Source organism: Gadus macrocephalus, chromosome 21 (genome assembly GCF_031168955.1).
Source record: "Gadus macrocephalus chromosome 21, ASM3116895v1".
Taxonomy (NCBI): Eukaryota; Metazoa; Chordata; class Actinopteri; order Gadiformes; family Gadidae; genus Gadus; species Gadus macrocephalus.
Window position 1 is genome coordinate 449,354 of NC_082402.1, and position 26,354 is coordinate 475,707.

The following is a 26,354-nucleotide window of genomic DNA, read 5'->3' on the forward strand; positions in this document are numbered from 1 at the left end:
AGAGAGGGGGGAGGGAAAGAGAGAGAGGGGGAGGGAGAGAGGGGGAGCGAGAGTGGGGGGAGGGAGAAGATAAATATCCGGGAGCAGTGGGAGGTGTTTCAAGAGGAGACATAGGACACCTTAGTGTCCCACTGTGGTCTGTGTGTGTGTGTGTGTGTGTGTGTGTGTGTGTGTGTGTGTGTGTGTGTGTGTGTGTGTGTGTGTGTGTGTGTGTGTGTGTGTGTGTGTGTCTTTCTCCCTAATACAACAGTAATATAACGACAGTACATAGTGTATACATATACATACGTTCTCTGAGTGCCAAGTCCCAGAATCAACACCCAACCTGGTTCCTACACTGGCTGACTAAACACACACACACACACACACACACACACACACACACACACACACACACACACACACACCATTGAAAATGGCAGCTTAATGAACACAAAGAAATTGGCTCCTACAACATGAGAGTAGCAGGTGAATTGTGGGTATTGTTGGGTAAATTGAGGATAGAAAGCTCCATTGTGTCTTCGTACTCTGGACAGCACAGCAGGAAGAGTGTTCGGGTTCCTGTTTCTGTGCAGTGTAACCCCCATTGGATCCAGGGATCAGACAGTCCTGTCTCTCTCTCTGTCTCTCTCTAACTATGGCGGTATCTCTCAGTGTGTCTCTCTAGCTCTGTCCTTCTGTCTCTCTGCATGTCAGACAGACAGACAGAGACAGAGACAGATTCTTTTTCAGGCCACCACCAACGTCCTCCATGAACTTTAAGGTCCACCAGTTTATTTAAAAACCAACAAAACTTTAATTTAAGTTAATGACTTATTCTCATCTTAGGACTGGCATAAATGGCTTTTTACATCAGCGGCACCTCCAGTGGGCTCAGACCTCCTCCTCCTCCTCCTCTGGTCTGAAGCCTCCTCCTCCTATGATCTCAGACCTCCTCCTCCTCCTCCTCCTCCTCCTCCTCCTCCTCCTCCTCCTCGTCCTCCTCCTCCACCCTGTCACCTCCTCCTGGGTGTCAGACCTCCTCCATCGGGCTCGAGATGCTGTCCTTGCTCTGCGGATCACTGCTGCTCCTCCTGGCCCAGCAGGTAGGCCTAACTCAAACTTAAACTACAAACTAACCGGTCCAACTCTGTTTATAACCCAGCTAACCTAGCAGCTAGCCTTAGCAATAAACACTAGCTAGCTGGTCTAACCTACCCTTCTAACCCGAGTATAGTATAGAGCTGCTTACTAGCAGGGTTTGAAACCAAACCTAAGGAGAAACTCTAGCTAACTAAGTGATGGATCCGTTCACTGGTTTAACCGACCCTACAGACTGAAGCATAGAAGAGGTTGGTTGTGGTCTGCCAGGAAAGGACTTTACTTTTGCCACTCTACGTTTTGTATGAAATGTGTATGGGAATGTATTTCTATATTTAGTACAGACCATGACTCTGTCCCGTAGTCATGAGAGAACGGATTGAAGAGAAGTTGGGAAATGACTGTTTATTTAGACTGTGTTTAGACCAGTATGTGGACTCTGTGTGTTCAGAGTGTATGTAGACCGGTACCTGCCCTGTGTGTATCTAGTGTATATTCAGTGTGTATTTCTATTGGTATATGGAATGTGTATTTAGAGTGCATATTTAGTGTGTACGTATTTCGAGTAGTAGGTGCATTGTGCGTATTCAATTCTTATTTAGTGTGTATTTCGAGTTTAATTTGGATTGTGAGTATTTAGTGCATATTTAGTGTGTATTCCGATTGATATGTGGATTGTGCGTATTTAGTGCATATTTAGTGTGTATCTCGAGTGGTATTTGGCCTGTGTGTATTTAGTGTGCATGAGCTCACTAGGTTGACCTGGCACTGAGGCTCCAGATTTTTGCTTTGAACTCTGACCCCTGGAAGGAGAAAAGATCCTTTTCAGCCATATTTGCTGAAATTTTCAGTGTTATGCTCAGAATGTTTCAGTAATATTCTATGAATGTATTAGTATTATTCTCTGAATGTTTCAGTAATATTCTATGAATGTTTCAGTAATATTCTATGAATGTTTTAGTATTATTCTCTGAATGTTTCAGTAATATTCTCTGCATATTTCAGTATTATTTTCAGAATACTTCAGTATTATCTCTGAATATTTCAGCATTAATTCAGTGTGGTTCAAGGTTTAGAATACACACGGCCCTGGGCCAGGACTTAAGTCCGGCCCCAAACAGAGATCCTTCACTACAGAGAACACGTTCAGAGGCCCTGATCACACCTCATCACACGCCTAGTTACCCTCCTGCTCTCCACTGTACCTAGTTACCTAGTTACCCTCCTGCTCTCTACTGTACCTAGTTACCCTCCTGCTCTCCACTGTACCTCAGTGTTAGTTCCTCACCCTAAAAAATGTCTCTATTGAGGGTGGGGGCTCTACTGTACCTTAGGTTGGGGGCTCTACTGTACCTTAGGGTGGGGGCTCTATTGAGGGTGGGGGCTCTACTGTACCTTAGGGTGGGGGCTCTATTGAGGGTGGGGGCTCTATTGAGGGTGGGGGCTCTACTGTACCTTAGGGTGGGGGCTCTATTGAGGGTGGGGGCTCTACTGTACCTTAGGGTGGGGGCTCTACTGTACCTTAGGGTGGGGGCTCTATTGAGGGTGGGGGCTCTACTGTACCTTAGGGTGGGGGCTCTATTGAGGGTGGGGGCTCCGCTGTGTAACCCCGTGCCCTCTCCTCCCTGCAGTGTGTGAGCGGGGCTGGGGCCCACGCCGTGGCCCCCGGGGGCCGCCGGCCGGTGTGCCAGTGGCCGTGCCGCTGCGGGCCCCGGGCGGCGTGCGCGCCGGGGGTGAGCGCCGTGCTGGACGGCTGCGGTTGCTGTAAGAGCTGCGCCCGGCAGCAGCGGCAGGCCTGCAGCGAGAGGGACGTGTGCGACCCGCACAAGGGCCTCTACTGCGACTACTCCGCCGACCGGCCCCGCTTCCAAGTGGGCGTCTGCGCCTGTGAGTGGCCCCTCTCTGACGTTGAGGACCCTGATCTGAGGTCTGGGGCCCCTCTCTGACGTTGAGGACCCTGATCTGAGGTCTGGGGCCCCTCTCTGACGTTGAGGACCCTGATCTGAGGCCCCAATCTGACGTTTAGGACCCTGATCTGAGGTCTGGGGCCCCTATCAGAGTTATAAGGCCCCTCTCTGACGTTGAGGACCCCTGAGTTATAAGGCCCCTCTCTGACGTTGAGGACCCCTGAGTTATAAGGCCCCTCTCTGACGTTGAGGACCCCTGAGTTATAAGGCCCCTCTCTGACATTGAGGACCCCTGAGTTATAAGGCCCCTCTCTGACGTTGAGGACCCCTGAGTTATAAGGCCCCTGTCTGACGTTAAGGACCCCTGAGTTATGAGACCCTGATCTGAGGTCTGGGGCCCCTGTCTGAGTATGACGGCCCCTATGAGAGGTGTAGGGCGTTTGTCTGAACTAAGGGGCCCCTACCTCAGACGAAGGTACGTCCACAGAGCCCCCCTCTGGCTGGTCCGTGCCAGGGGGCTCTCGCTGACCCGCGTCGTGTTTCCAGACATGCTGGCGGTGGGCTGCGATCTGAACGGGCGTCACTTCGAGAACGGCCACGCCTTCCAGCCCAGCCCGCTCTACAAGTGCACCTGCATCGCCGGCGCCATCGGCTGCACCCCCGCCTTCACCCACACACCTGCCGGCCTCTTAGGCTCCGCCCCCCCGAAACCAGCAGGCCTCCTCAGCGGCCCCGGGGCCCGCAAGAACCTGCAGGACACCAGCTACAGGCCAGGTGAGGAGACACCAGCTACAGGCCAGGTGAGGGCAGGAGACACCAGCTACAGGGGAGGGGAGGAGACACCAGCTACAGGCCAGGTGAGGAGACACCAGCTACAGGCCAGGGGAGGGGAGGAGACACCAGCTACAGGCCAGGGGAGGGGAGGAGACACCAGCTACAGGCCAGGTGAGGAGAGACCAGCTACAGGCCAGGGGAGGGGAGGAGACACCAGCTACAGGCCAGGTGAGGAGAGACCAGCTACAGGCCAGGGGAGGGCAGGAGACACCAGCTACAGGCCAGGGGAGGGGAGGAGACACCAGCTACAGGCCAGGTGAGGGCAGGAGACACCAGCTACAGGCCAGGTGAGGGCAGGAGACACCAGCTACATGGGAGGGGAGGAGACACCAGCTACAGGCCAGGTGAGGGCAGGAGACACCAGCTACAGGCCAGGTGAGGGCAGGAGACACCAGCTACAGGCCAGGTGAGGGGAGGAGAGACCAGCTACAGGCCAGGTGAGGAGACACCAGCTACAGGCCAGGTGAGGAGACACCAGCTACAGGCCAGGTGAGGGCAGGAGACACCAGCTACAGGCCAGGTGAGGGCAGGAGACACCAGCTACAGGCCAGCGGAGGGGAGGAGACACTAGCTACAGGCCAGGTGAGGGCAGGAGACACCAGCTACAGGCCAGGGGAGGAGAGACCAGCTACAGGCCAGGTGAGGGCAGGAGACACCAGCTACAGGCCAGGGGAGGGGAGGAGAGACCAGCTACAGGCCAGGGGAGAGACCAGCTACAGGCCAGGAGTGGGGAGGAGACACAAGGTGAGGGTATGAGAGACAAGGTGAGGGGAGAAGACACCAGCTACAGGCCTGGGGAGAGACCAGCTACAGGCCAGGTGAGGGGGGGAGAGACCAGCTACAGGCCAGGTGAGGGGAGGAGAGACCAGGTGAGGCTAGGAGACACCAGGTGAATGTAGTTAAGGTGAGGCTCTGAGTAGAGGATGCTGAAGCTAACGCTCAATATTGAAAATGCTGACAAACAGATTAGTATTCAGCTTACAAATATAACTATATTTAGCCGAACATATAGAAGCTCCAAATATGTAAAAGATTAAACTGAAGCGATTCCAGGATCCACAATGCTTCAGGCTACGTCTGTTCAGGCTTGCATCAACATAATGATGAATCATCTCTGTAGCTTCTCTTAGTCTCGTAGGACACATTGCCCTGAATGGGAACATGTGTAGTGTGGTGAGGAGGCCTTCGTCCCTGGGTCTGGGCGTACCTGCTTGTGGTATGGCCCTGGGCGCTGGCAGGGAGCCAAAGGGTGGGGTCACCTGGATGTTGTGATTGCAGCTGAATTCCTTGAACCGCAGTCAACAAACAGGAACACAGCACCTCCTTCACCTCCACCCTCCCTCCCCCACCTCCACCCTCCCTCACCCCGTCAGCTCCCTCCCTGAGACACAGAGGGGGTCCTAACGCGTTCCTCCCCCCGTGGGCGTGGGGGAAGGCGCCGCGTGCGTAGGAACACTCGGTGCTCTGTGAGCAACAAGCGGTCCATTCACCCTGAGCCTCATCAGAGCGGGCGCGGGTCACTGAACACACGGCTCACCTACCTACAACCCCCTACACAAATACACCAATTAATGCACAGCTATTTCAGCTCGATACAGCGATGGGAAGCAGCTCTCTGTCTGTGGTCTGGTCTGGTTTAGTTCGAAGCTCTGTCTAGGGTTGTTCTAGGACTGGTCTTGGTCAAAGGGTAGGTCTAGGTGTGGTCAAGGTCTAAGAGTAGGGCTAGGTCTAGTGTTGGTCTTGTAGCTGGTCTGGTCTAGCTGATCTGGTCTAGATAGCTGGGTCTAGGTCTAGTAGCTAGTCCTAGATCGAGTCTGTTCTTGGAGCAGGTCTAGGGATGGATCTAGGTCTTGTCTACATGGTCTAGTAGTCTATATGGTCTAGACTAAAGGAGATCTAGGTCTTGTCTAGAGCGTTGTTGACCCTGCCCAAATCAAAGCTTACAGGGATCCTCCTTTAGCCTGGAAGAGGAACTGCCTGGTGCAGACCACGCCCTGGAGCGTCTGCTCCAAGACCTGCGGCGTGGGCATGTCCGTCCGCGTCACCAACGACAACGCCAAGTGTGAGATGAGGAAGGACCGGAGGCTGTGTCTGCTGCGGCCCTGCGACAAGAACCTGCTCAAGAGCTTCAAGGTAACCAGCTAGCCTAGCTCAAGCGCTTCAGGTGAGCGGCTAGCTTAGCTCAAGAGCATTGAAGTAACCGGCTAGCTTAGCTGAAGAGCTTCAAGGTGAGCGGCTAGCTTAGCTCAGTAGCATCAAGATAACCAGCTAGCTTAGGGTGCAGCAATAAAAGCACTATTTGAATGTTTGTTGTGTTTAATTAAAATGTATTTTAAATTAACAAGATGGATCCTCAAGACAGATCGGACATTGTCCAGAATGAACCGACAGACTTTGTGACCTCTGCATGTCCACTGCGCGACCTCTGCGTGACCTCTGGCGTTACCCGCAGGCCCCCAAGGGGAAGACGTGCCGGGCCCAGGTCCCTGCGCGGCGTGCGGAGCGGCTGGTGCTGTCGGGGTGCAGCAGCACCCAGCGGGTGAGGCCCACCTACTGCGGCCTGTGTGGCGGCGGCGGTGGCGGCGGCGGCGGCGGCTGCTGCGTGCCCGACGCCTCCAGCATGCGCACCTTAGAGTTCAGGTGCAAGGGCGTGGCCGGCGTGCGCTGGAAGGTGCAGTGGATCACGTCCTGCGTCTGCAAAAGGAAGTGCGACGACCCCGGGGACATGTTCACCGAGCTGCACTTCCTGTGAGGAGGGGAGGAGGCGGAGCTTCCAGAGGAGGGAGGAGGCGGAGCTTCCAGAGGAGGGAGGAGGCGGAGCTTCCAGAGGAGGGAGGAGGCGGAGCTTCCAGAGAAGGGAAGAGGCGGAGCTTAGACAAGAGCCTTAGGGACACAAGAGACAGAAACGCACACAGACTATATATTAAATGGAGTAGACGTACCGTAGACTTGACAGACAGACAGACAGACAGACAGACAGACAGACAGACAGACAGACAGACAGACAGACAGACAGACCTTCATGTAGCGATCTGCAGTCTGGGGGTGTCGGGAGGGCAGGAGGAGGAGGTGCGGTCCAGCTGGTCGTACTCCTCTATGAGGGAGGACAGGGACTCTGACGCCTGGCTGAACAGGCTGAGCTCCATGCCCTCCTCCTGGAGGTAGTGGTGGAGATGGGCCTGCAGGACACGGGCAACCGCTCAGAAACCCTCCCGTGTCTTTATGAGCCCTCCCATGTCTTCATAAACCCTCCCATGTCTGTATAAACCCCCCCAAGTCTCTATGAACCCTCCGTCTGTATAAACCCTCCCATGTCTCTATGAACCCTCCGTCTGTATAAACCCTCCCATGTCTCTATGAACCCTCCGTCTGTATAAACCCTCCCATGTCTTCATAAACCCTCCCATGTCTTTATAAACCCTCCCATGTCTCTATAAACCCTCCCATGTCTCTATAAACCCTCCCATGTCTGTATAAACCCTCCCATGTCTTCATAAACCCTCCCATGTCTTCATAAACCCTCCCATGTCTTTATAAACCCTCCCATGTCTCTATAAACCCTCCCATGTCTGTATAAACCCTCCCATGTCTGTATAAACCCTCCCATGTCTGTATAAACCCTCCCATGTCTTTATAAACCCTCCCATGTCTTTATAAACCCTCCCATGTCTTTATAAACCCTCCCATGTCTGTATAAACCCTCCCATGTCTTTATAAACCCTCCCATGTCTCTATAAACCCTCCCATGTCTGTATAAACCCTCCCATGTCTGTATAAACCCTCCCATGTCTGTATAAACCCTACCATGTCTGTATAAACCCTACCATGTCTGTATAAACCCTACCATGTCTGTATAAACCCTACCATGTCTGTATAAACCCTACCATGTCTGTATAAACCCTACCATGTCTTTCCAACTTTCAATCACCAACTTGTTTATAGGAAATTTGTTTTTCAAACTGGAATCAAAATGTGATGTTAAATGTGAGTTTTCCATTCTGACAGAAGGGTTTAATAAAATATTTCAATGAGTTTATGAACAATTATAGATAATAATAATACATTTATTCAAAGCGCTTTTCTAAATACTCAGACACTTTACAGCATGAATAAAATGAACAACTGTCTAAAAGCAGCATGTACTTCACTTAGACAATGATTACTGTGAGCCCTGATAAGGCGTGAACAGGAAGTGAGGTCAGACCTTCTTCCTGTAGAGGCGGGCGTAGCGGTCGCGCAGGGCGGAGAAGGTGCCCTTCACACACGTGTTGTTGGCGAGGGCCAGCAGGGAGTGGGCGTGGCCGACCGGCGCCACAGAACACAGACTCGTCTTCCACCCCTCGGGGTTCCAGGAGACGAAGGAGAGGGAGGAACGGAGTCTGGGGGGGGGGGGAGAGAGAGGAAGGGGAGAGAGAGAGAGAGAGAGAGAGAGAGAGAGAGAGAGAGAGAGAGAGAGAGAGGGGGAGGGGAGAGAGAGAGGGGGAGGGGAGAGAGAGAGAGAGAGAGAGAGAGAGAGAGAGAGAGAGAGAGAGAGAGAGAGAGAGAGAGAAAGATTATATTTTTGTGGAGGTTAATCATATTGGTATAAAACTTCACAGGTCTTCACAGGTTTGCCCGAACCCCAGGATCCAGGACCGGACCAAGGTCCCGTACGGAACAGGATCCAGGACCGGATCAGGGTCCCGTACGGAACAGGATCCAGGACCGGACCGGGGTCCGGTACGGAACAGGATCCAGGACCGGACCGGGGTCCCGTACGGAACAGGATCCAGGACCGGACCGGGGTCCCGTACGGAACAGGATCCAGGACCGGACCAGGGTCGCGTATGGAACAGGATCCAGGACCGGACCGGGGTCGCGTATGGAACAGGATCCAGGACCGGACTGGGGTCGCGTACGGAACAGGATCCAGGACCGGACTGGGGTCCCGTACGGAGCAGGATCCAGGACTGGACTCGGGTCGCGTACGGAGCAGGATCCAGGTGTTATTGTGGTCCATCTGTTCTGAGTCGGCGCCCGTTCTATCGGCGTGGGTCCCGGCTCTGTTTGTCATGGGGTGTACCCCCTCCACTGGACATGGATAAAGTAGTTGTTCCCTGTCCGCCGTCCTCCCCAAACACGGCCTTCCAGTGCTCCAACACGCGCTCTTCGCCGAGGCACTCACACTTTATGTTAACCTGACATGACCAGTTTCGTCAGTCAGCAAGCTCTCAGTTTTGCGTGGGAGAGGAGATAAAGGAGCTTACCTCAAAAGGCTCCTCCGTCAACACACCGTGCCTACAGAGTCACTCCCCGTGACATCGCTCATCACAGCTGCTCACACCGATGTAAGGACCGCAGAGTCGCTCAACGACTTCCGCAAGAGGCCCCACACTCACCTGTTGAGAGTTCACCTGGACTCTGCACAGCTCCCCGTCCCAGCCCTCCTACCGATTGTATGATGTACGTCCGGGCACTTAATGTACGCAATTACTGTATGTTGTATTTAGTTAGAGTACTTCATTATGTAGCATCTTATCCTAGCTATCTTTGTTGTATTCGGAGAATGGGTTAACCAAGTGATTGTTAGTACTTGGCACATCCTCACTGTACCGACATCGGCATATCGTTTCTCTTTCTTCTGACGAATGTACTTATGTAAGAGGGTTTATAAAGACATGGGAGGGTTTATGAAGACGTGGGAGGGTTTATGAAGACATGGGAGGGTTTATGAAGACGTGGGAGGGTTTATGAAGACGTGGGAGGGTTTATGAAGACGTGGGAGGGTTTATGAAGACGTGGGAGGGTTTATGAAGACGTGGGAGGGTTTATAACAACATGGGAGGGTTTATTAAAACATGGGAGGGTTTAATTACAACATGTGAGGGTTTATAAAGACATGGGAGGGTTTATGACAACATGGGAGGGTTTATAAAGACGTGGGAGGGTTTATGAAGACATGGGAGGGTTTATGAAGACGTGGGAGGGTTTATGAAGACGTGGGAGGGTTTATGAAGACGTGGGAGGGTTTATGAAGACGTGGGAGGGTTTATAACAACATGGGAGGGTTTATTAAAACATGGGAGGGTTTAATTACAACATGTGAGGGTTTATAAAGACATGGGAGGGTTTATGACAACATGGGAGGGTTTATAAAGACGTGGGAGGGTTTATGAAGACATGGGAGGGTTTATGAAGACGTGGGAGGGTTTATGAAGACGTGGGAGGGTTTATGAAGACGTGGGAGGGTTTATAACAACATGGGAGGGTTTATTAAAACATGGGAGGGTTTAATTACAACATGTGAGGGTTTATAAAGACATGGGAGGGTTTATGACAACATGGGAGGGTTTATAAAGACATGGGAGGGTTTATAGAGACATGGGAGGGTTTATAAAGACATGGAACTGTTTATAAAGACATGGGAGGGTTTATAAAGACATGGGAGGGTTTATAAAGACATGGAACTGTTTATAAAGACATGGGAGGGTTTATACAGACATGGGAGGGTTTATAAAGACATGGGAGGGTTTATAAAGACATGGGAGGGTTTATAAAGACATGGGAGGGTTTATGACAACATGGGAGGGTTTATAAAGACATGGGAGGGTTTATAAAGACATGGGAGGGTTTATAAAGACATGGGAGGGTTTATAAAGACATGGGAGGGTTTATAAAGACATGAGAGGGTTTATAAAGACATGGGAGGGTTTATAAAGACATGGGAGGGTTTATAAAGACATGGGAGGGTTTATAAAGACATGGGAGGGTTTATAAAGACATGGGAGGGTTTATAAAGACATGGGAGGGTTTATAAAGACATGGGAGGGTTTATAAAGACATGAGAGGGTTTATAAAGACATGGGAGGGTTTATAAAGAGTGAGGTGCGTACCTGTGTATGTTCCTCCGGAGGTCTGACAGCAGAAGGTCTCCTCGCCCCAGGAGAGCACAGGCCAGGTACAGGCTGCGTCGGGGGTCCGCCCGGATCAGCTGGTGGTCCTTACTGAAGACGTCGCTGAACATCTGGTCCGGCCTATCAGAGCACAGCCCAGCCGACACATCAATCACAGTACAGGAACTCGAGGGCAGAGTCCGTCTCTTCAACGCAGAACACACAGGACTCAGCCAGAGAGAAGCTGAGTGGGGCTGAGTCTAACTGACTGACATGGGGTTTGGTTTGGGGTAGACAGAGGGGGAGACAGACAGACAGACAGACAGACAGACAGACAGACAGACAGACAGACAGACAGACAGACAGACAGACAGAGCATAACACAGGAGGAGGGAGAGATAAAATACCTCCTGAGGAGGAGGAGGAGGAGCAGGAGGAAGAGGAGCAGGCGGAGGAGGAGGAGGAGGAGCAGGGGGGTACAGACCTCCTCGGGGCCCTGCTGCAGTCGGCCTGCAGGCTGTAGAGCGGGGCCAGGCTGGGCACCAGGTAGTGCAGCCGGGGGAAGGGGACCAGGTTCATGGAGATCTCGTTCAGGTCCATGTTCAGACAGCCCTCGAAGCGCGCAGAGCTGTAGCACACACACACACACACACACACACACACACACACACACACACACACACACACACACACACACACACACACACACACACACACACACACACACACACACACACACACACACACACACACACACACAGGTTAGTTCTGTCCGGTTAGTTCTGTCCGGTTAGTTCTGTCCGGTTAGTTCTGTCCGGTTAGTTCTGTCCGGTTAGTTCTGTCCGGTTAGTTCTGTCCGGTTAGTTCTGTCCGGTTGTTCTGTCCGGTTAGTCGGTCAGGGTAGTTCTGTCAGGTTAGTTCTGTCAGGTTAGTTCTGTCGGGTTAGTCGGTCAGGTTAGTTCTGTCGGGTTAGTCGGTCAGGTTAGTTCTGTCGGGTTAGTCGTCAGTTTAGTTCTGTTGGGTGAGTCAGGTTACCTGGTGAGGTTTAGCAGCAGGTTGGCGATGATGTTGTTCATGCTGTCGAAGGGTTTCTCTGGTCCTCCTCCCGGACTGGAGATGAGGTCCGCCTTCGGGGCGCAGGACAGGAGCCGGACCCGGGTCAGGATCTCCACCAGAGACTGGAGAACACCACAGGTAGAGAAACACAGGTAGACAGTAACACAGGTAGAGAAACACAGGTAGAGTAACACAGGTAGAGAAACACAGGTAGAGTAACACAGGTAGAGTAACACAGGTAGACAGTAACACAGGTAGAGTAACACAGGTAGACAGTAACACAGGTAGAGTAACACAGGTAGAGAAACACAGGTAGACAGTAACACAGGTAGAGAAACACAGGTAGAGTAACACAGGTAGAGAAACACAGGTAGAGTAACACAGGTAGAGAAACACAGGTAGACAGTAACACAGGTAGAGAAACACAGGTAGAGTAACACAGGTAGAGAAACACAGGTAGAGTAACACAGGTAGACAGTAACACAGGTAGAGTAACACAGGTAGAGAAACACAGGTAGACAGTAACACAGGTAGAGAAACACAGGTAGACAGTAACACAGGTAGAGTAACACAGGTAGAGTAACACAGGTAGACAGTAACACAGGTAGACAGTAACACAGGTAGACAGTAACACAGAGTAACACAGGTAGACAGTAACACAGGTAGAGTAACACAGGTAGAGAAACACCGGTAGAGTAACACAGGTAGAGAAACACAGGTAGACAGTAACACAGGTAGAGAAACACAGGTAGAGAAACACAGGTAGAGAAACACAGGTAGACAGTAACACAGGTAGACAGCAACACAGGTAGAGAAACACAGGTAGACAGCAACACAGGTAGAGAAACACAGGTAGACAGCAACACAGGTAGAGAAACACAGGTAGAGAAACACAGGTAGAGAAACACAGGTAGACAGCAACACAGGTAGAGAAACACAGGTAGACAGTAACACAGGTAGAGAAACACAGGTAGACAGTAACACAGGTAGACAGTAACACAGGTAGAGTAACACAGGTAGAGAAACACAGGTAGAGAAACACAGGTAGACAGTAGCACAGGTAGACAGTAACACAGGTAGACAGTAACACAGGTAGACAGTAACACAGGTAGAGAAACACAGGTAGAGAAACACAGGTAGACAGTAACACAGGTAGACAGTAACACAGGTAGAGAAACACAGGTAGACAATAACACAGGTAGACAGTAACACAGGTAGAGAAACACAGGTAGAGTAACACAGGTAGAGAAACACAGGTAGAGAAACACAGGTAGACAGTAACACAGGTAGACAGCAACACAGGTAGAGAAACACAGGTAGACAGCAACACAGGTAGAGAAACACAGGTAGACAGCAACACAGGTAGAGAAACACAGGTAGAGAAACACAGGTAGAGAAACACAGGTAGACAGCAACACAGGTAGAGAAACACAGGTAGACAGTAACACAGGTAGAGAAACACAGGTAGACAGTAACACAGGTAGACAGTAACACAGGTAGAGTAACACAGGTAGAGAAACACAGGTAGAGAAACATAGGTAGACAGTAGCACAGGTAGACAGTAACACAGGTAGACAGTAACACAGGTAGACAGTAACACAGGTAGAGAAACACAGGTAGAGAAACACAGGTAGACAGTAACACAGGTAGACAGTAACACAGGTAGAGAAACACAGGTAGACAATAACACAGGTAGACAGTAACACAGGTAGAGAAACACAGGTAGAGTAACACAGGTAGAGAAACACAGGTAGAGAAACACAGGTAGACAGTAACACAGGTAGAGAAACACAGGTAGAGAAACACAGGTAGACAGTAACACAGGTAGAGAAACACAGGTAGACAGCAACACAGGTAGAGAAACACAGGTAGACAGTAACACAGGTAGACAGCAACACAGGTAGAGAAACACAGGTAGACAGTAACACAGGTAGAGAAACACAGGTAGAGAAACACAGGTAGACAGTAACACAGGTAGAGAAACACAGGTAGAGAAACACAGGTAGACAGTAACACAGGTAGAGAAACACAGGTAGAGAAACACAGGTAGACAGTAACACAGGTAGAGAAACACAGGTAGAGAAACACAGGTAGAGAAACACAGGTAGACAGTAACATAGGTAGAGAAACACAGGTAGACAGTAACACAGGTAGAGAAACACAGGTAGAGAAACACAGGTAGACAGTATTACAGGCGGCAGTAACACAGGTAAACAGTAACACAGGTACAGGTGAGTTACTACGAACCAGGTGAGTTAGAGTGACTACAGACGAGGTTCTACAGGTGAGTTACCAGGTGAGTCACTACTAGGGATGTGTCGGTCGCGACTGATTCGTTACAACGAACGAATCCCGAACGTGAACGACAAGAACTGGTTCCCCAAAACAAGAAGAACTGGTTCTTTGATTCTTTTTTTTTTAACATAAACCAAACATATGGTCACGAAAATAAAATATACAAACGAACAGAGCTCCGTCTCCCCGCGACTTATATTGATTGAGTCTACAACGTGCTCAAAGATTCAGCCAATGAGAGGTAGCAATGGTGTTGGAATGGCACCTGGGTAAACCAATGACAAGGCGGTACCGTCGAATATGCGCGCTTTCTCTGTCTGACGTGGGGCCACTCATATATCCCCCTACATTTTTTCAAAAATAGACTTGACCTCCATCTGTTTATTGGATAAACGCATTTCCCAATCCCAGGAGTCTTTGCTCCATTCTACGTCAATTTAAGAACAAACAAAGAAATTAAACTGCAGTTCTTATTTTTTATTTATGACCATGCAAGTTCTGTAATGCCTGAACAATGAAGAATTAAATGTAAAGTAAAATAAAATTATAAATGTAAAACCATGAATGAAATATAGAGAGTAAGCAAGTGGTATAAATATTGGTGGGACGTTCGATATACTATATTGCAGGCATCTCCAAACGGCGGACTGCGTTCTGAACGGTCCTATCCGGACCCATGACCAATTAAAAAATATATATATATGTAATTCTATAAATAATTTTTTATTTTTTGATTTTTTTTAAGATGTAATCTGACGTAACGAACGAATCAAAACGACCGAATCAAATAAACAAATCGTTATAGTGAACTGAACTGAAAGAACTAGTTCCCGGAAAAGAATCATTTTGCCCATCCCTAGTCACTACACACAAGGTGAGTTAGAGTGACTACAGGTGAGTCACTACAGGTGAGTGCCCAGGTGAGGCCTGCGGGGTCTCCTACCTGGTTCTCCACGGGCAGCACACAGTCGGCGTGCTCCGTGAGCTCCCTCATGGCGAGCACGCTGTTGTAGGGCGAGGTGATGACGTCGTCCTCGTCCGAGGGGTACACCGAGGTCACGATGCGACACACCTCGGGGAACTCCTCCTCCAGCAGCCCCAGGACCCGGGTCCCCAGCCCCGAGCCCGTGCCTGGGGGTCATCACAAGGTCAGGGGTCAGGCGACAGACACGGGGCCACGGGTCAGAGGTTAGGGGCTTAACACAGGGTCAGAGGTGAGGGGCTTAACACAGGGTCAGAGGTCAGAGGCTTAACACAGGGTCAGAGGTTAGGGGCTTAACACAGGGTCAGAGGTTAGGGGCTTAACACAGGGTCAGAGGTCAGAGGTTAGGGGTTTAACACTGGGTCAGGGGTCAGAGGTTAGGGGCTTAACACAGGGTCAGAGGTGAGGGGCTTAACACAGGGTCAGGGGTCAGAGGTTAGGGGCTTAACATAGGGTCAGAGGTTAGGGGCTTAACACAGGGTCAGAGGTCAGAGGTTAGGGGCTTAACACAGGGTCAGAGGTTAGGGGTTTAACACAGGGTCAGGGGTCAGAGGTTAGGGGCTTAACACAGGGTCAGAGGTCAGAGGTTAGGGGCTTAACACAGGGTCAGAGGTTAGGGGCTTAACACAGGGTCAGAGGTCAGAGGTTAGGGGTTCAACACAGGGTCAGAGGTTAGGGGTTTAACACAGGGTCAGAGGTTAGGGGCTTAACACAGGGTCAGAGGTTAGGGGCTTAACACAGGGTCAGAGGTCAGAGGTTAGGGGCTTAACACAGGGTCAGAGGTTAGGGGCTTAACACAGGGTCACGGGTCAGAGGTTAGGGGTGAGGGGCTTAACACAGGGTCAGAGGTCAGAGGTTAGGGGCTTAACACAGGGTCAGAGGTGAGGGGCTTAACACAGGGTCAGAGGCCAGAGGTTAGGGGCTTAACACAGGGTCAGAGGTCAGAGGTTAAGGGCTTAACACAGGGTCAGAGGTCAGAGGTTAGGGGCTTAACACAGGGTCAGAGGTTAGGGGCTTAACACAGGGTCAGAGGTTAGGGGCTTAACACAGGGTCAGAGGTCAGAGGTTAGGGGTTCAACACAGGGTCAGAGGTTAGGGGTTTAACACAGGGTCAGAGGCCAGAGGTTAGGGGCTTAACACAGGGTCAGAGGTTAGGGGTTTAACACAGGGTCAGGGGTCAGAGGTTAGGGGCTTAACACAGGGTCAGAGGTTAGGGGCTTAACACAGGGTCAGAGGTCAGAGGTTAGGGGTTCAACACAGGGTCAGAGGTTAGGGGTTTAACACAGGGTCAGAGGTTAGGGGCTTAACACAGGGTCAGAGGTTAGGGGCTTAACACAGGGTCAGAGGTCAGAGGTTAGGGGCTTAACACAGGGTCAGAGGTTAGGGGCTTAACACAGGGTCAGAGGTCAGAGGTTAGGGGTTTAACACAGGGTCAGGGGTCAGAGGTTAGGGGCTTAACACAGGGTCAGAGGTTAGGGGCTTAACACAGGGTCAGAGGTCAGAGGTTAGGGGCTTAACACAGGGTCAGAGGTTAGGGGCTTAACACAGGGTCAGAGGTCAGAGGTTAGGGGTTTAACACAGGGTCAGGGGTCAGAGGTTAGGGGCTTAACACAGGGTCAGAGGTGAGGGGCTTAACACAGGGTCAGAGGTCAGAGGTTAGGGGCTTAACACAGGGTCAGAGGTGAGGGGCTTAACACAGGGTCAGAGGTTAGGGGCTTAACACAGGGTCAGAGGCCAGAGGTTAGGGGCTTAACACAGGGTCAGAGGTCAGAGGTTAAGGGCTTAACACAGGGTCAGAGGTCAGAGGTTAGGGGCTTAACACAGGGTCAGGGGTCAGAGGTTAGGGGCTTAACACAGGGTCAGAGGTCAGAGGTTAGGGGCTTAACACAGGGTCAGAGGTTAGGGGCTTAACACAGGGTCAGAGGTCAGAGGTTAGGGGTTCAACACAGGGTCAGAGGTTAGGGGTTTAACACAGGGTCAGAGGTTAGGGGCTTAACACAGGGTCAGAGGTCAGAGGTTAGGGGCTTAACACAGGGTCAGAGGTTAGGGGTTTAACACAGGGTCAGGGGTCAGAGGTTAGGGGCTTAACACAGGGTCAGAGGTGAGGGGCTTAACACAGGGTCAGAGGTCAGAGGTTAGGGGCTTAACACAGGGTCAGAGGTGAGGGGCTTAACACAGGGTCAGAGGTCAGAGGTTAGGGGCTTAACACAGGGTCAGAGGTTAGGGGCTTAACACAGGGTCAGAGGTCAGAGGTTAGGGGCTCAACACAGGGTTTGAGGCCAGAGGTTAGGGGGTTAACACAGGGTCAGAGGTTAGGGGGTTATGTTTTAGGGGTACATCAGGGGCTTAGAGGTTAGGGTTAGGAGGGCTAAAGTCAGAAGCTGGGTTAGGGTTAGAAGGGGGTTAGGAGGTAGGTAGGAGGGTTGACCCAGGGTCAGGGGGTGCGAGGTTAAGGTTAGGAGGTTAAGGTTAGGGGGTTAAGGTTAGGGGGTTAAGGTTAGGGGGTTAAGGTTAGGGGGTTAAGGTTAGGGGGTTAAGGTTAGGGGGTTCCACCTCCGCCCATGGAGTGGAGGAGGAAGAAGCACTGCAGACAGTCACAGTGTTCCGCCGCCCTGCGGACCTTCTCCACGATCTGATCCCGATAGGCCGAGCCATATGTCATGTGACCCACCGCCCTACGACACACAGATAAAGGGAGCCAATCATATCAGACGACTAGAAAACAGACATAGGTGTAGGGTTGGAGGTTAGAGATGTTCAGGACCCAGTAGGATGTAGTCCTATAGATGTAGGGTTGGAGATGTGTTAGTCCTATAGATGTAGGGTTGGAGATGTGTTAGTCCTATAGATGTAGGGTTGGAGATGTGTTAGTCCTATAGATGTAGGGTTGGAGATGTGTTAGTCCTATAGATGTAGGGTTGGAGATGTGTTAGTCCTATAGATGTAGGGTTGAAGATGTGTTAGTCCTATAGATGTGTGAGTCCTATAGATGTAGGGTTGGAGATGTGTTAGTCCTATAGATGTAGGGTTGGAGATGTGTTAGTCCTATAGATGTAGGGTTGGAGATGTGTTAGTCCTATAGATGTAGGATTGGAGATGTGTGAGTCCTATAGATGTAGGGTTGGAGATGTGTTAGTCCTATAGATGTAGGGTTGGAGATGTGTTAGTCCTATAGATGTAGGGTTGGAGATGTGTTAGTCCTATAGATGTAGGGTTGGAGATGTGTTAGTCCTATAGATGTAGGGTTGGAGATGTGTTAGTCCTATAGATGTAGGGTTGGAGATGTGTTAGTCCTATAGATGTAGGGTAAGAGATGTGTTAGTCCTATAGATGTAGGGTTGGAGATGTGTTAGTCCTACAGATGTAGGGTTGGAGATGTGTTAGTCCTATAGATGTAGGGTTGGAGATGTGTTAGTCTATAGATGTAGGGTTGGAGATGTGTTAGTCCTATAGATGTAGGGTTGGAGATGTGTTAGTCCTATAGATGTAGGGTTGGAGATGTGTTAGTCCTATAGATGTAGGGTTGGAGATGTGTTAGTCCTATAGATGTAGGGTTGGAGATGTGTTAGTCCTATAGATGTAGGGTTGGAGATGTGTTAGTCCTATAGATGTAGGGTTGGAGATGTGTTAGTCCTATAGATGTAGGTTTGGAGATGTGTTAGTCCTATAGATGTAGGGTTGGAGATGTGTTAGTCCTATAGATGTAGGGTTGGAGATGTGTTAGTCCTATAGATGTAGGGTTGGAGATGTGTTAGTCCTATAGATGTAGGGTTGGAGATGTGTTAGTCCTATAGATGTAGGGTTACCAGTTGTTCCCGGACCCCGACACGTCGGTGAGGAGCTGTGTGGTGTCAAACAGGTCCCTCAGCGGACCCTGCACGATCTGGTTGACCACGCCCTCCTCCATGTCCACCAGCACCGCCTAGTGGACGACCAGAGAACTATGCTGAGTTACTCACTTACTATAAAACAAATCATAACAGAACGGAAGCAGCCGTTTAGCTTACACTAACATCCCGTTAAAGCCAGACATTACGTACACAGCGATGAAAACATCCAGACCTTTATGAATCTAAACCTTCTGTAATCTCTGAACAAATCACAATTTACCCGGGCTTTGAGTCGCTGGATTCTCCCGCCCACGATGTCACAGGTTCCTGCACCTCTGTCATGAGGAAAGAACACAAGGTGAGCCTTAACCTGACACAGGACGAGAGGACAAGCTGTTGGTAGCTAGGGTACAGGTTGACCTCTGACCCCAAGGGTGGCAGTACCTTGAGTCCACGTTCCGGAAAAAACTACCCAGAGCCTCATCATATACTCCTTTCTAGAGTAGGAGAGAGAGAGAGAGAGAGAGAGAGAGAGAGAGAGAGAGAGAGAGAGAGAGAGAGAGAGAGAGACAGAGACAGAGACAGAGACAGAGACGGAGACAGAGAGGGAGAGAGAGAGAGAGATACATACTTATAGGATGAGGAGATACATATATAGGATTAGGAATCATTTAAATATGATTTACCTTGTGTACACTACACTACACTGTGTATATACATACAGTATTCAGTATTCACAATAGGTACACTAAGCACACAACAACTCACCTTGTTGACGTGTGCATGTTCTCTGAGCGCCAAGTCCCAGAACCGACACCCGACCTGGTTACCACACTGACCAACTAAACCCCCACACACACGAACACACATACATACGTATAGAAACCCACAAACACACACACACATATATAGAAACCCACATTTAAGCACACACACACACACACACACACACACACACACACACACACACACACACACACACACACACACACACACACACACACACACACACACACACACACACACAAACAGATAAAAAAGGTATAGTATATGCACGTAGTTTAACCAAGTAGCCATGTTTACATGCTGTCGACTGTTTTTATGACGCAACGGTAACCGCAGCTGGCTTTTATGAATATTTCATGAACTTCGTAAAACTCACCCTGCACGACTATGGATTGCGTCATGTTGGTCGTTATTATAAGTTATTATATCATACTTTTTAGTTTGTATAGGTTTAAGTTATTTTCACTTGTTTACAAACGCGGCACAGCTTTGAGTTCCCCGCCTCTGATTGGTCGCGCGTTGATGACGAGTGATTCAGTAACCGTAGAAACCAAACCGACCCAGTCAGACACCGTTAATGAGGCGTTGTGTTACTCACGTATAGTTCATTAAATAATTATCCGTCCATAATTATAATTATTTAAACTGTGTGTTAGAACAACGCTCCCAAAATAATACATTTTAAAATGTCCAACTCTGTCATGCTTCTTTTTCTCCTTACGGTCTTCTGTCCCCAGCAGGGGGAGCTGTTTCATAGCTGTTTCATAGTTGCCTCAAAGTCTGGTGTTTAGAAAGTTATATTCATATCTGATGTTTCCATCGTTGTATAAATATTTATTTCCATAGTTGTATTAATATCTGATGTTTCCACAGTTGTATAAATGTTTATTTCCATAGTTGTATCAATATCTGATGTTCCCATAGTTGTATTGATATATATTTCCATAGTTGGGTCAATCCTGATATTATGTGTCAATGGTTTTATGCATGAATATATAATGTTTCCAATGTTTATATAAATCTAACGTTTCCTTGGTTTTATATATGTAATTCTGATGTTTCCATACAGTTCAGGGCGTGAGTTCTGGCCTGGCCAGTACCCCATATTCCCCTGTCCCATCCTGAGTGGGCTAGCTTCTGACTTGCTTGTGCTTCCATAATGTGGTTCATCATGTGCTACTGGTTTGGTTTACATAGGCATGGGCTTTTGTACAGACAAATCTATTTATAAATACGAAATAAACAAGGTAAGATTAGTTAGGATAAATATTAGCATGCCTCTCAATGTTTAACAATTCATATGAGCTATTAGCACTATTGGTATCGGCATCTGAGGGGTATCTTAACAGAGCATTATTTCATATCAGACATCCAATGGAAACTGTCTTACATGATTTTGATGTCTCCCAGATAAATAAGCACACTATCAAATGATGAAATAGCCCTAAGCATGCATAATAGAGTTAATTGGTACATTTAGTCAGAAATAAATAAAAGGCAATCCAACAAGTGTGTAAAAGTTGATTTATTCATCGGGGAAAACAGTAAAAAAAAGAATGGAAAAACACAGTTTTTTCACACAAAATAATGTGTATTTTCTGTATGAGTGGGATGAGTTCTAGATCCCACATCTGGGATGAGTTCCTCATCACACTGGTGGGATGTCCTTGGTGGGTAAGACTAAGTTGACATTGATACTACTAATTTATTGCGACACCATTCTCGTCTTTCTGCTGGTAAAACATTCTTCTGAAGGTATTCTGTTGCTGTGAGACATGCCCCATTTGAAAAACAACAAACACATGAACACAAATAGGATGAAGAAAGGGAATCATGACATCGCCCTGACCTCACTCCAACATCATCACCCCTCACCCTGACATCATGCTAACATCATCAGCCCTCACCCTGACATTATGATGACATCATGACATCATCACCCCTCACCCTGACATCATGCTAACATCATCAGCCCTCACCCTGACATTATGATGACATCATGACATCATCACCCCTCACCCTGACATTATGCTGACATCATCCCCCTCACCCTGACATAATGCTGACATCATGACTTCATCACCCCTCATCCTGACATCATGCTGACATCATCATGACATCATCAACCCTCACCCTAACATCATGCTGACATCATCACCCCTCATCCTGACATCATCCTGACATCATCAGCCCTCATCCTGACATCATCATGACATCATCACCCCTCGCCCTAACATCATGCTGACATCATCACCCCTCATCCTGACATCAACCTGACATCATCAGCCCTCATCCTGACATCATCATGACATCATCACCCCTCGCCCTAACATCATGCTGACATCATCACCCCTCATCCTGACATCAACCTGACATCACTGACATCATCACTGTTCGCCCTGAAATTTTTCTTACATCATGCTGTGCTAATTGTGTCTCAATGGAAGGAGGAAGAGGATTGGTCAGAGCTGACGGAAGTTGAGAGCAAGTACTATAGGATTGAGCAGGAACTGAGGAGGAAGTACTATAAGACTGAATAGGAAGTTGTGAGGAGCTCTAGAGGAAGTACTATAAGACTGAACAGGAAGTGGAGAGGAGCTCTAGAGGAAGTACTCTATGACTGAAACGGAAGTGAAGAGGAGGTCTAGAGGAAGTACTATAAGACTGAACAGGAAGTGGAGAGGAGGAGTAGCAGAAGTAGTAATGGATTGAGAAGGAAGTATAGAGGGGGTGCTGTCGGACAGGAAGTCCTAGGCGGTGGGGCAGCTGCCGATGGCCACGGCGCCGCTGACCAGAGCAGCCTTGCTGAAGCTCACAGGGCTGCTGTTGATGGACAGGCTCCTCATGCAGCCCGCGTACGGCCGCCTGGTGGCCACGCCCTCTGGGACAAGACCCTCTGCAAGAGCACAACCTTCATCAGCTCTCTGGCATCACCACATCATCACAACCTCATGCTGACATCATCATAACGTCATCAAGACATCATCCCTATCACAAACATTTACAATTATATAGAGATCTCTCTCTCTCTCTCTCTCTCTCTCTCTCTCTCTCTCTCTCTCTCTCTCTCTCTCTCTCTCTCTCTCTCTCTCTCTCTCTCTCTCTCTCTCTCTCTCTCTCTCTCTCTCTCTCTCTCTCTCTCTCTCTCTCTATATATACTGTATATCTCACCTGGCGCCCCCCCAATGAACACAGGGGATTCCATCTCCATGGCGACGAGGTTCAGCGGTCCCACGGTGTGGTCCACCTCAGAGTCCACGTCCAGCTGGACCACGTTGGCATCCCGGATCACTGGGAACAGACACACCGCACATCACCACGACGACCACTAATCACCATGACAACCAAACACACTGCACATCACCACGACGAACAAACATCACCACGACAATCAAATAACACCACGATGACCAAACACACCGCGCGTCACCACGTCGACCAACACATCACCATGACGACATAACTCACCGGTGATGCGGTGCCAGGCCCCGGTGCACAGCCCGTCACGGGGAGCCACTTCTGTCAGGAACTGCCGGACCCCCACATTCACCAGGACCACCACCTGCAGAGACAGACATCAGCACGTTACACCGGTACGGTACCGGTACGTTACACCGGTACGTGACATCGGTACGTTACCTCGGTACGTTACATCGGTACGTTACATCTGTACGTTACACCGGTACGTTACCTCGGTACGTGACATCGGTACGTGACATCGGTACGTGACATCGGTACGTTACATCGGTACGTTACCTCGGTACATTACATCAGGACGTTACACCAGTACGTTACATCTGTACGCTACAACGGTACGTTACCTCGGTACATTACATCAGGACGGTACGTTACCTCGGTACATTACATCGCTACGTTACATCAGGACGTTAAACCGGTACGTTACATCTGTACGCTACAACGGTACGTTACCTCGGTACATTACATCGCTACGTTACATCAGGACGTTACACCGGTACGTTACATCTGTACGCTACAACGGTACGTTACCTCGGTACATTACATCGCTACGTTACATCAGGACGTTACATGCTCGCTGTAGGCTTGTGAAGGAGGAGGTACCAGGTTATGCTCCTTCCACAGGGAGGGATGACTGTAACTGTACAGTTATTACTGTGCACCACGTCTCAAGCAACATCAGACTAAAATAACCTGACAGAAGTCTAACAGCCGGGGTCCCCCCCAGGAGGGGTGACGGTTTGGCGGGGACTCACGGCTCCCTGGTGAAGGTAGACGGTCATGTACTCCTCCTCGGCCGCCTGGATGTGCACCAGCACCCCGGTGGCCACACGGGGGCGCACCTCCAGGGACAGCTCCAGCCGCCGGCCCAGGACGGCCGTCTCGTCTGGGGGGGGGAGAGAACATGAGACCTCAGCAGCTGCCAGGAGCCCGGACTACACCTCAACTCCTGCTGACCCCCACACTCCCAGCAGGGGGAGGGGCTGAACAGTATCACCCCAGTCCTCTGAGTCACTGGGAACGATGACATTGTTACGAGCGATGACATAATTATGACTAATGACATCATTATGACCGATGACATCATTACGAGCGATGACATCATTATGAGCGATGTCATCCTTATGAACGATGACATCGTCTGAGACTCAGACCCAGGGAACGGACACAGGACGGAGGGTTGCCGTGGTTACCCAGGGCGATGTATCCTCCCTCCTGGGAGAAGAAGGTTCCGGGCTCCTGGGGTCCGTCGTAGCAGGGCGTGGCCCCGAAGGTCGCCGCGGCCGAGGACAGCTGGCGCCCATCCAGCATGAGGCGCCGAACACAACCGGACAGGCTCCGGAGAGACTATAGAATGATACATACATTATTATATAACATATATCATACTAACCGACATCTGTTAGAGCATCAGACACTATAGAATATTTAGATTAATACAACACTTACACAACCGGAGAGACTCTGGAGACACTATAGAATACATAGATTAATGCATTCATATATATGTTACACTTACACAACCGGAGAGACTCTGGAGACACTATAGAATATATAGATGTCCTACTGATACAAAATACAACTTTATGTTGTAATAAAATAACAGAACCATCAATATCATATATTTAAGGTAAACATACCCGGATATTCTTTTGGGCATGTCCTAGTGGGGCCCCGCCCACATACAGAGGGCTCTGGACGCGCCACGATTGGTCGACCCCAGGTGCCCGCTCTTCCTGCCCTGTGAGGTCATCGATGATCAGCTGGCCCGCGTTACCGTCTCGGATACAGATCACCTGGAGAGAACATTCAATTAATATCACCTGGAGAGAACATTCAATTAATATCACCTGGATAATTAATCCAATTAATATCACCTGGAGAGTACACTCAATAAATATCACCTGGAGATTAAGTCAAATTGAAGATTAGATTAGATCAGATTTGATTGATCTAATCTAGGTTATATTACACATCACCTGGAGATTAGATAAAAAATCCCATGGAGTTTAGATTAGATTAAACACCACCTGGAGATTAGATTAGATTAGATTAAACATGCGTGGCGCGGCTAGAACCGAGGCGGGAGACATAGGGGAGCCTTACGCTGTGCCAGCCCCCGTCGTTGTAGGCCCCCTGGCTGCGGATCTGGACGCGGTGCGCCGTGGACCTGAAGCTGAACACCAGCTGGCCCTGGTCCAGGACCAGAGCCATGAAGTCCTCCCCCGCCTGGTCCGCCACGTAGAACAGCAGCCCCGCCGGCGCCTCCGTCCTCAGGGACAGGGAGAAGTGGGACCTGGAGGGGAGCGGCCGGCCGGATGAGACTGGCTGATCGACAGGTGAACCCATCCCCGTACACGACAAAGACAGCTAGCATAAGGTGCTACACCAAGCTAAGTACGGTTTTAAGTGCCAGGACGTACGACATACATTAAGTGCATAAGGGGGTTGTAGGGGGCTGGGGGGGGGGGGGGGGGGTAAAGGGGGGGGGGCTATGCAGAGTCCAGGTGAACTCTGAACAGGTGAGTCTTGAGTCTTTGGCGGAAGCTGCTGAGCAACGATGCGGTCCTGACATCGACTGGAAGCTCGCTCCACCACTGATTGGTTGACCTTGGTGCAGGATAAACCAATCAGAAGCCACGCCTGGCGTTGTGACTGACCTGTTGGCGAGGGGCAGGGGCAGGTGGTACTCCTGCCGGCTGTGGGCGGAGCCTCCGTAGCGGAAGGCCTGGCGCACGGCGCGGGGCCTGGAGGGCAGGCGGCAGGAGGCCTCTCCCAGGTCCTCATCCCTCCGGCTGGAGCCGTCTCGCGCCACCTTCACACACGCAGAGAGACGCCGTCACCATGTCTGTCCTCCAATCAGAGAGACGCCGTCATCACGTCTGTCCTCCAATCAGAGAGACGCCGTCACCACGTCTGTCCTCCAATCAGAGAGACGCCGTCATCACGTCTGTCCTCCAATCAGAGAGACGCCGTCATCACGTCTGTCCTCCAATCAGAGAGACGCCGTCACCATGTCTGTCCTCCAATCAGAGAGACGCCGTCATCACGTCTGTCCTCCAATCAGAGAGACGCTCGTCCCTCTGTCCTCCAATCAGAGACACTCTCGTCATCATGTCTGTCCTCCAATCAGAGAGACACTCGTCATCATGTCTGTCCTCCAATCAGAGACACTAGTCATCATGTCTGTCCACCAATCAGAGACACTCGTCATCATGTCTGTCCACCAATCAGA

At 50.1% G+C, this 26,354-nt stretch overlaps 3 protein-coding genes across 4 annotated transcripts in view; 1 reads left to right on the forward strand and 2 right to left on the reverse strand.

Moving 5' to 3' along the window:
- Nucleotides 1–709: 709 nt before the first annotated feature.
- Nucleotides 710–7,864, forward strand: ccn6 (cellular communication network factor 6). Of its 2 annotated transcripts, none has more exons than XM_060042166.1 (5): nt 710–1,085; nt 2,712–2,967; nt 3,534–3,761; nt 5,782–5,954; nt 6,274–7,864. In XM_060042166.1, the coding sequence occupies exons 1-5, from the start codon at nt 1,038–1,040 to the stop codon at nt 6,571–6,573; spliced, it is 1,005 nt and encodes a 334-aa protein (XP_059898149.1). In that variant the 5' UTR covers nt 710–1,037; the 3' UTR covers nt 6,574–7,864. The 2 variants fall into 2 exon arrangements, with proteins under 2 accessions (XP_059898149.1, XP_059898148.1); XM_060042165.1 differs by having other exon boundaries at nt 716–1,085; nt 5,761–5,954.
- On the reverse strand, nt 6,842–20,155 carry tube1 (tubulin, epsilon 1). The gene is made up of 12 exons (XM_060042158.1): nt 20,019–20,155; nt 19,625–19,698; nt 19,301–19,353; nt 19,137–19,191; nt 18,833–18,948; nt 17,580–17,701; nt 14,988–15,175; nt 11,729–11,871; nt 11,178–11,321; nt 10,694–10,834; nt 8,026–8,200; nt 6,842–7,000 (listed from the first exon to the last, which is right to left on the reverse strand). The coding sequence occupies exons 1-12, from the start codon at nt 20,041–20,043 to the stop codon at nt 6,842–6,844; spliced, it is 1,395 nt and encodes a 464-aa protein (XP_059898141.1). The 5' UTR covers nt 20,044–20,155.
- A 994-nt stretch (nt 20,156–21,149) lies between these two features.
- The window catches only part of lama4 (laminin, alpha 4), a 29,849-nt gene continuing 24,644 nt past the window's right edge, over nt 21,150–26,354 (reverse strand). Inside the window, exons 32-40 of the mRNA XM_060042141.1 lie at nt 25,780–25,934; nt 25,226–25,415; nt 24,760–24,915; nt 24,313–24,466; nt 23,875–24,005; nt 23,111–23,204; nt 22,814–22,933; nt 21,916–22,538; nt 21,150–21,704 (exon numbers count right to left, since the gene is read on the reverse strand). Coding sequence (XP_059898124.1) covers nt 22,393–22,538; nt 22,814–22,933; nt 23,111–23,204; nt 23,875–24,005; nt 24,313–24,466; nt 24,760–24,915; nt 25,226–25,415; nt 25,780–25,934 — 1,146 coding nt within the window. The 3' untranslated portion in view covers nt 21,150–21,704; nt 21,916–22,392. The remainder of the gene's footprint in view (nt 21,705–21,915; nt 22,539–22,813; nt 22,934–23,110; nt 23,205–23,874; nt 24,006–24,312; nt 24,467–24,759; nt 24,916–25,225; nt 25,416–25,779; nt 25,935–26,354) is intronic.

Bases quoted from the DNA above. Each gene is read 5' to 3' on its own strand.
- ccn6 (XM_060042165.1), top strand. From the start codon at position 1,038: ATGCTGTCCTTGCTCTGCGGATCACTGCTGCTCCTCCTGGCCCAGCAG. The intron at 3,762-5,760 runs GTGAGGAGACAC...CCCAAATCAAAG, and splicing joins GGACACCAGCTACAGGCCAG to CTTACAGGGATCCTCCTTTA. The intron at 5,955-6,273 runs GTAACCAGCTAG...CGTTACCCGCAG, and splicing joins ACCTGCTCAAGAGCTTCAAG to GCCCCCAAGGGGAAGACGTG.
- tube1 (XM_060042158.1), bottom strand. From the start codon at position 20,043: ATGACGCAATCCATAGTCGTGCAGG. The intron at 17,702-18,832 runs GTAACCCTACAT...TGTGTGTCGTAG, and splicing joins TCGGGGTCCGGGAACAACTG to GGCGGTGGGTCACATGACAT. The intron at 11,322-11,728 runs GTAACCTGACTC...TGTGTGCTACAG, and splicing joins CTGCTGCTAAACCTCACCAG to CTCTGCGCGCTTCGAGGGCT.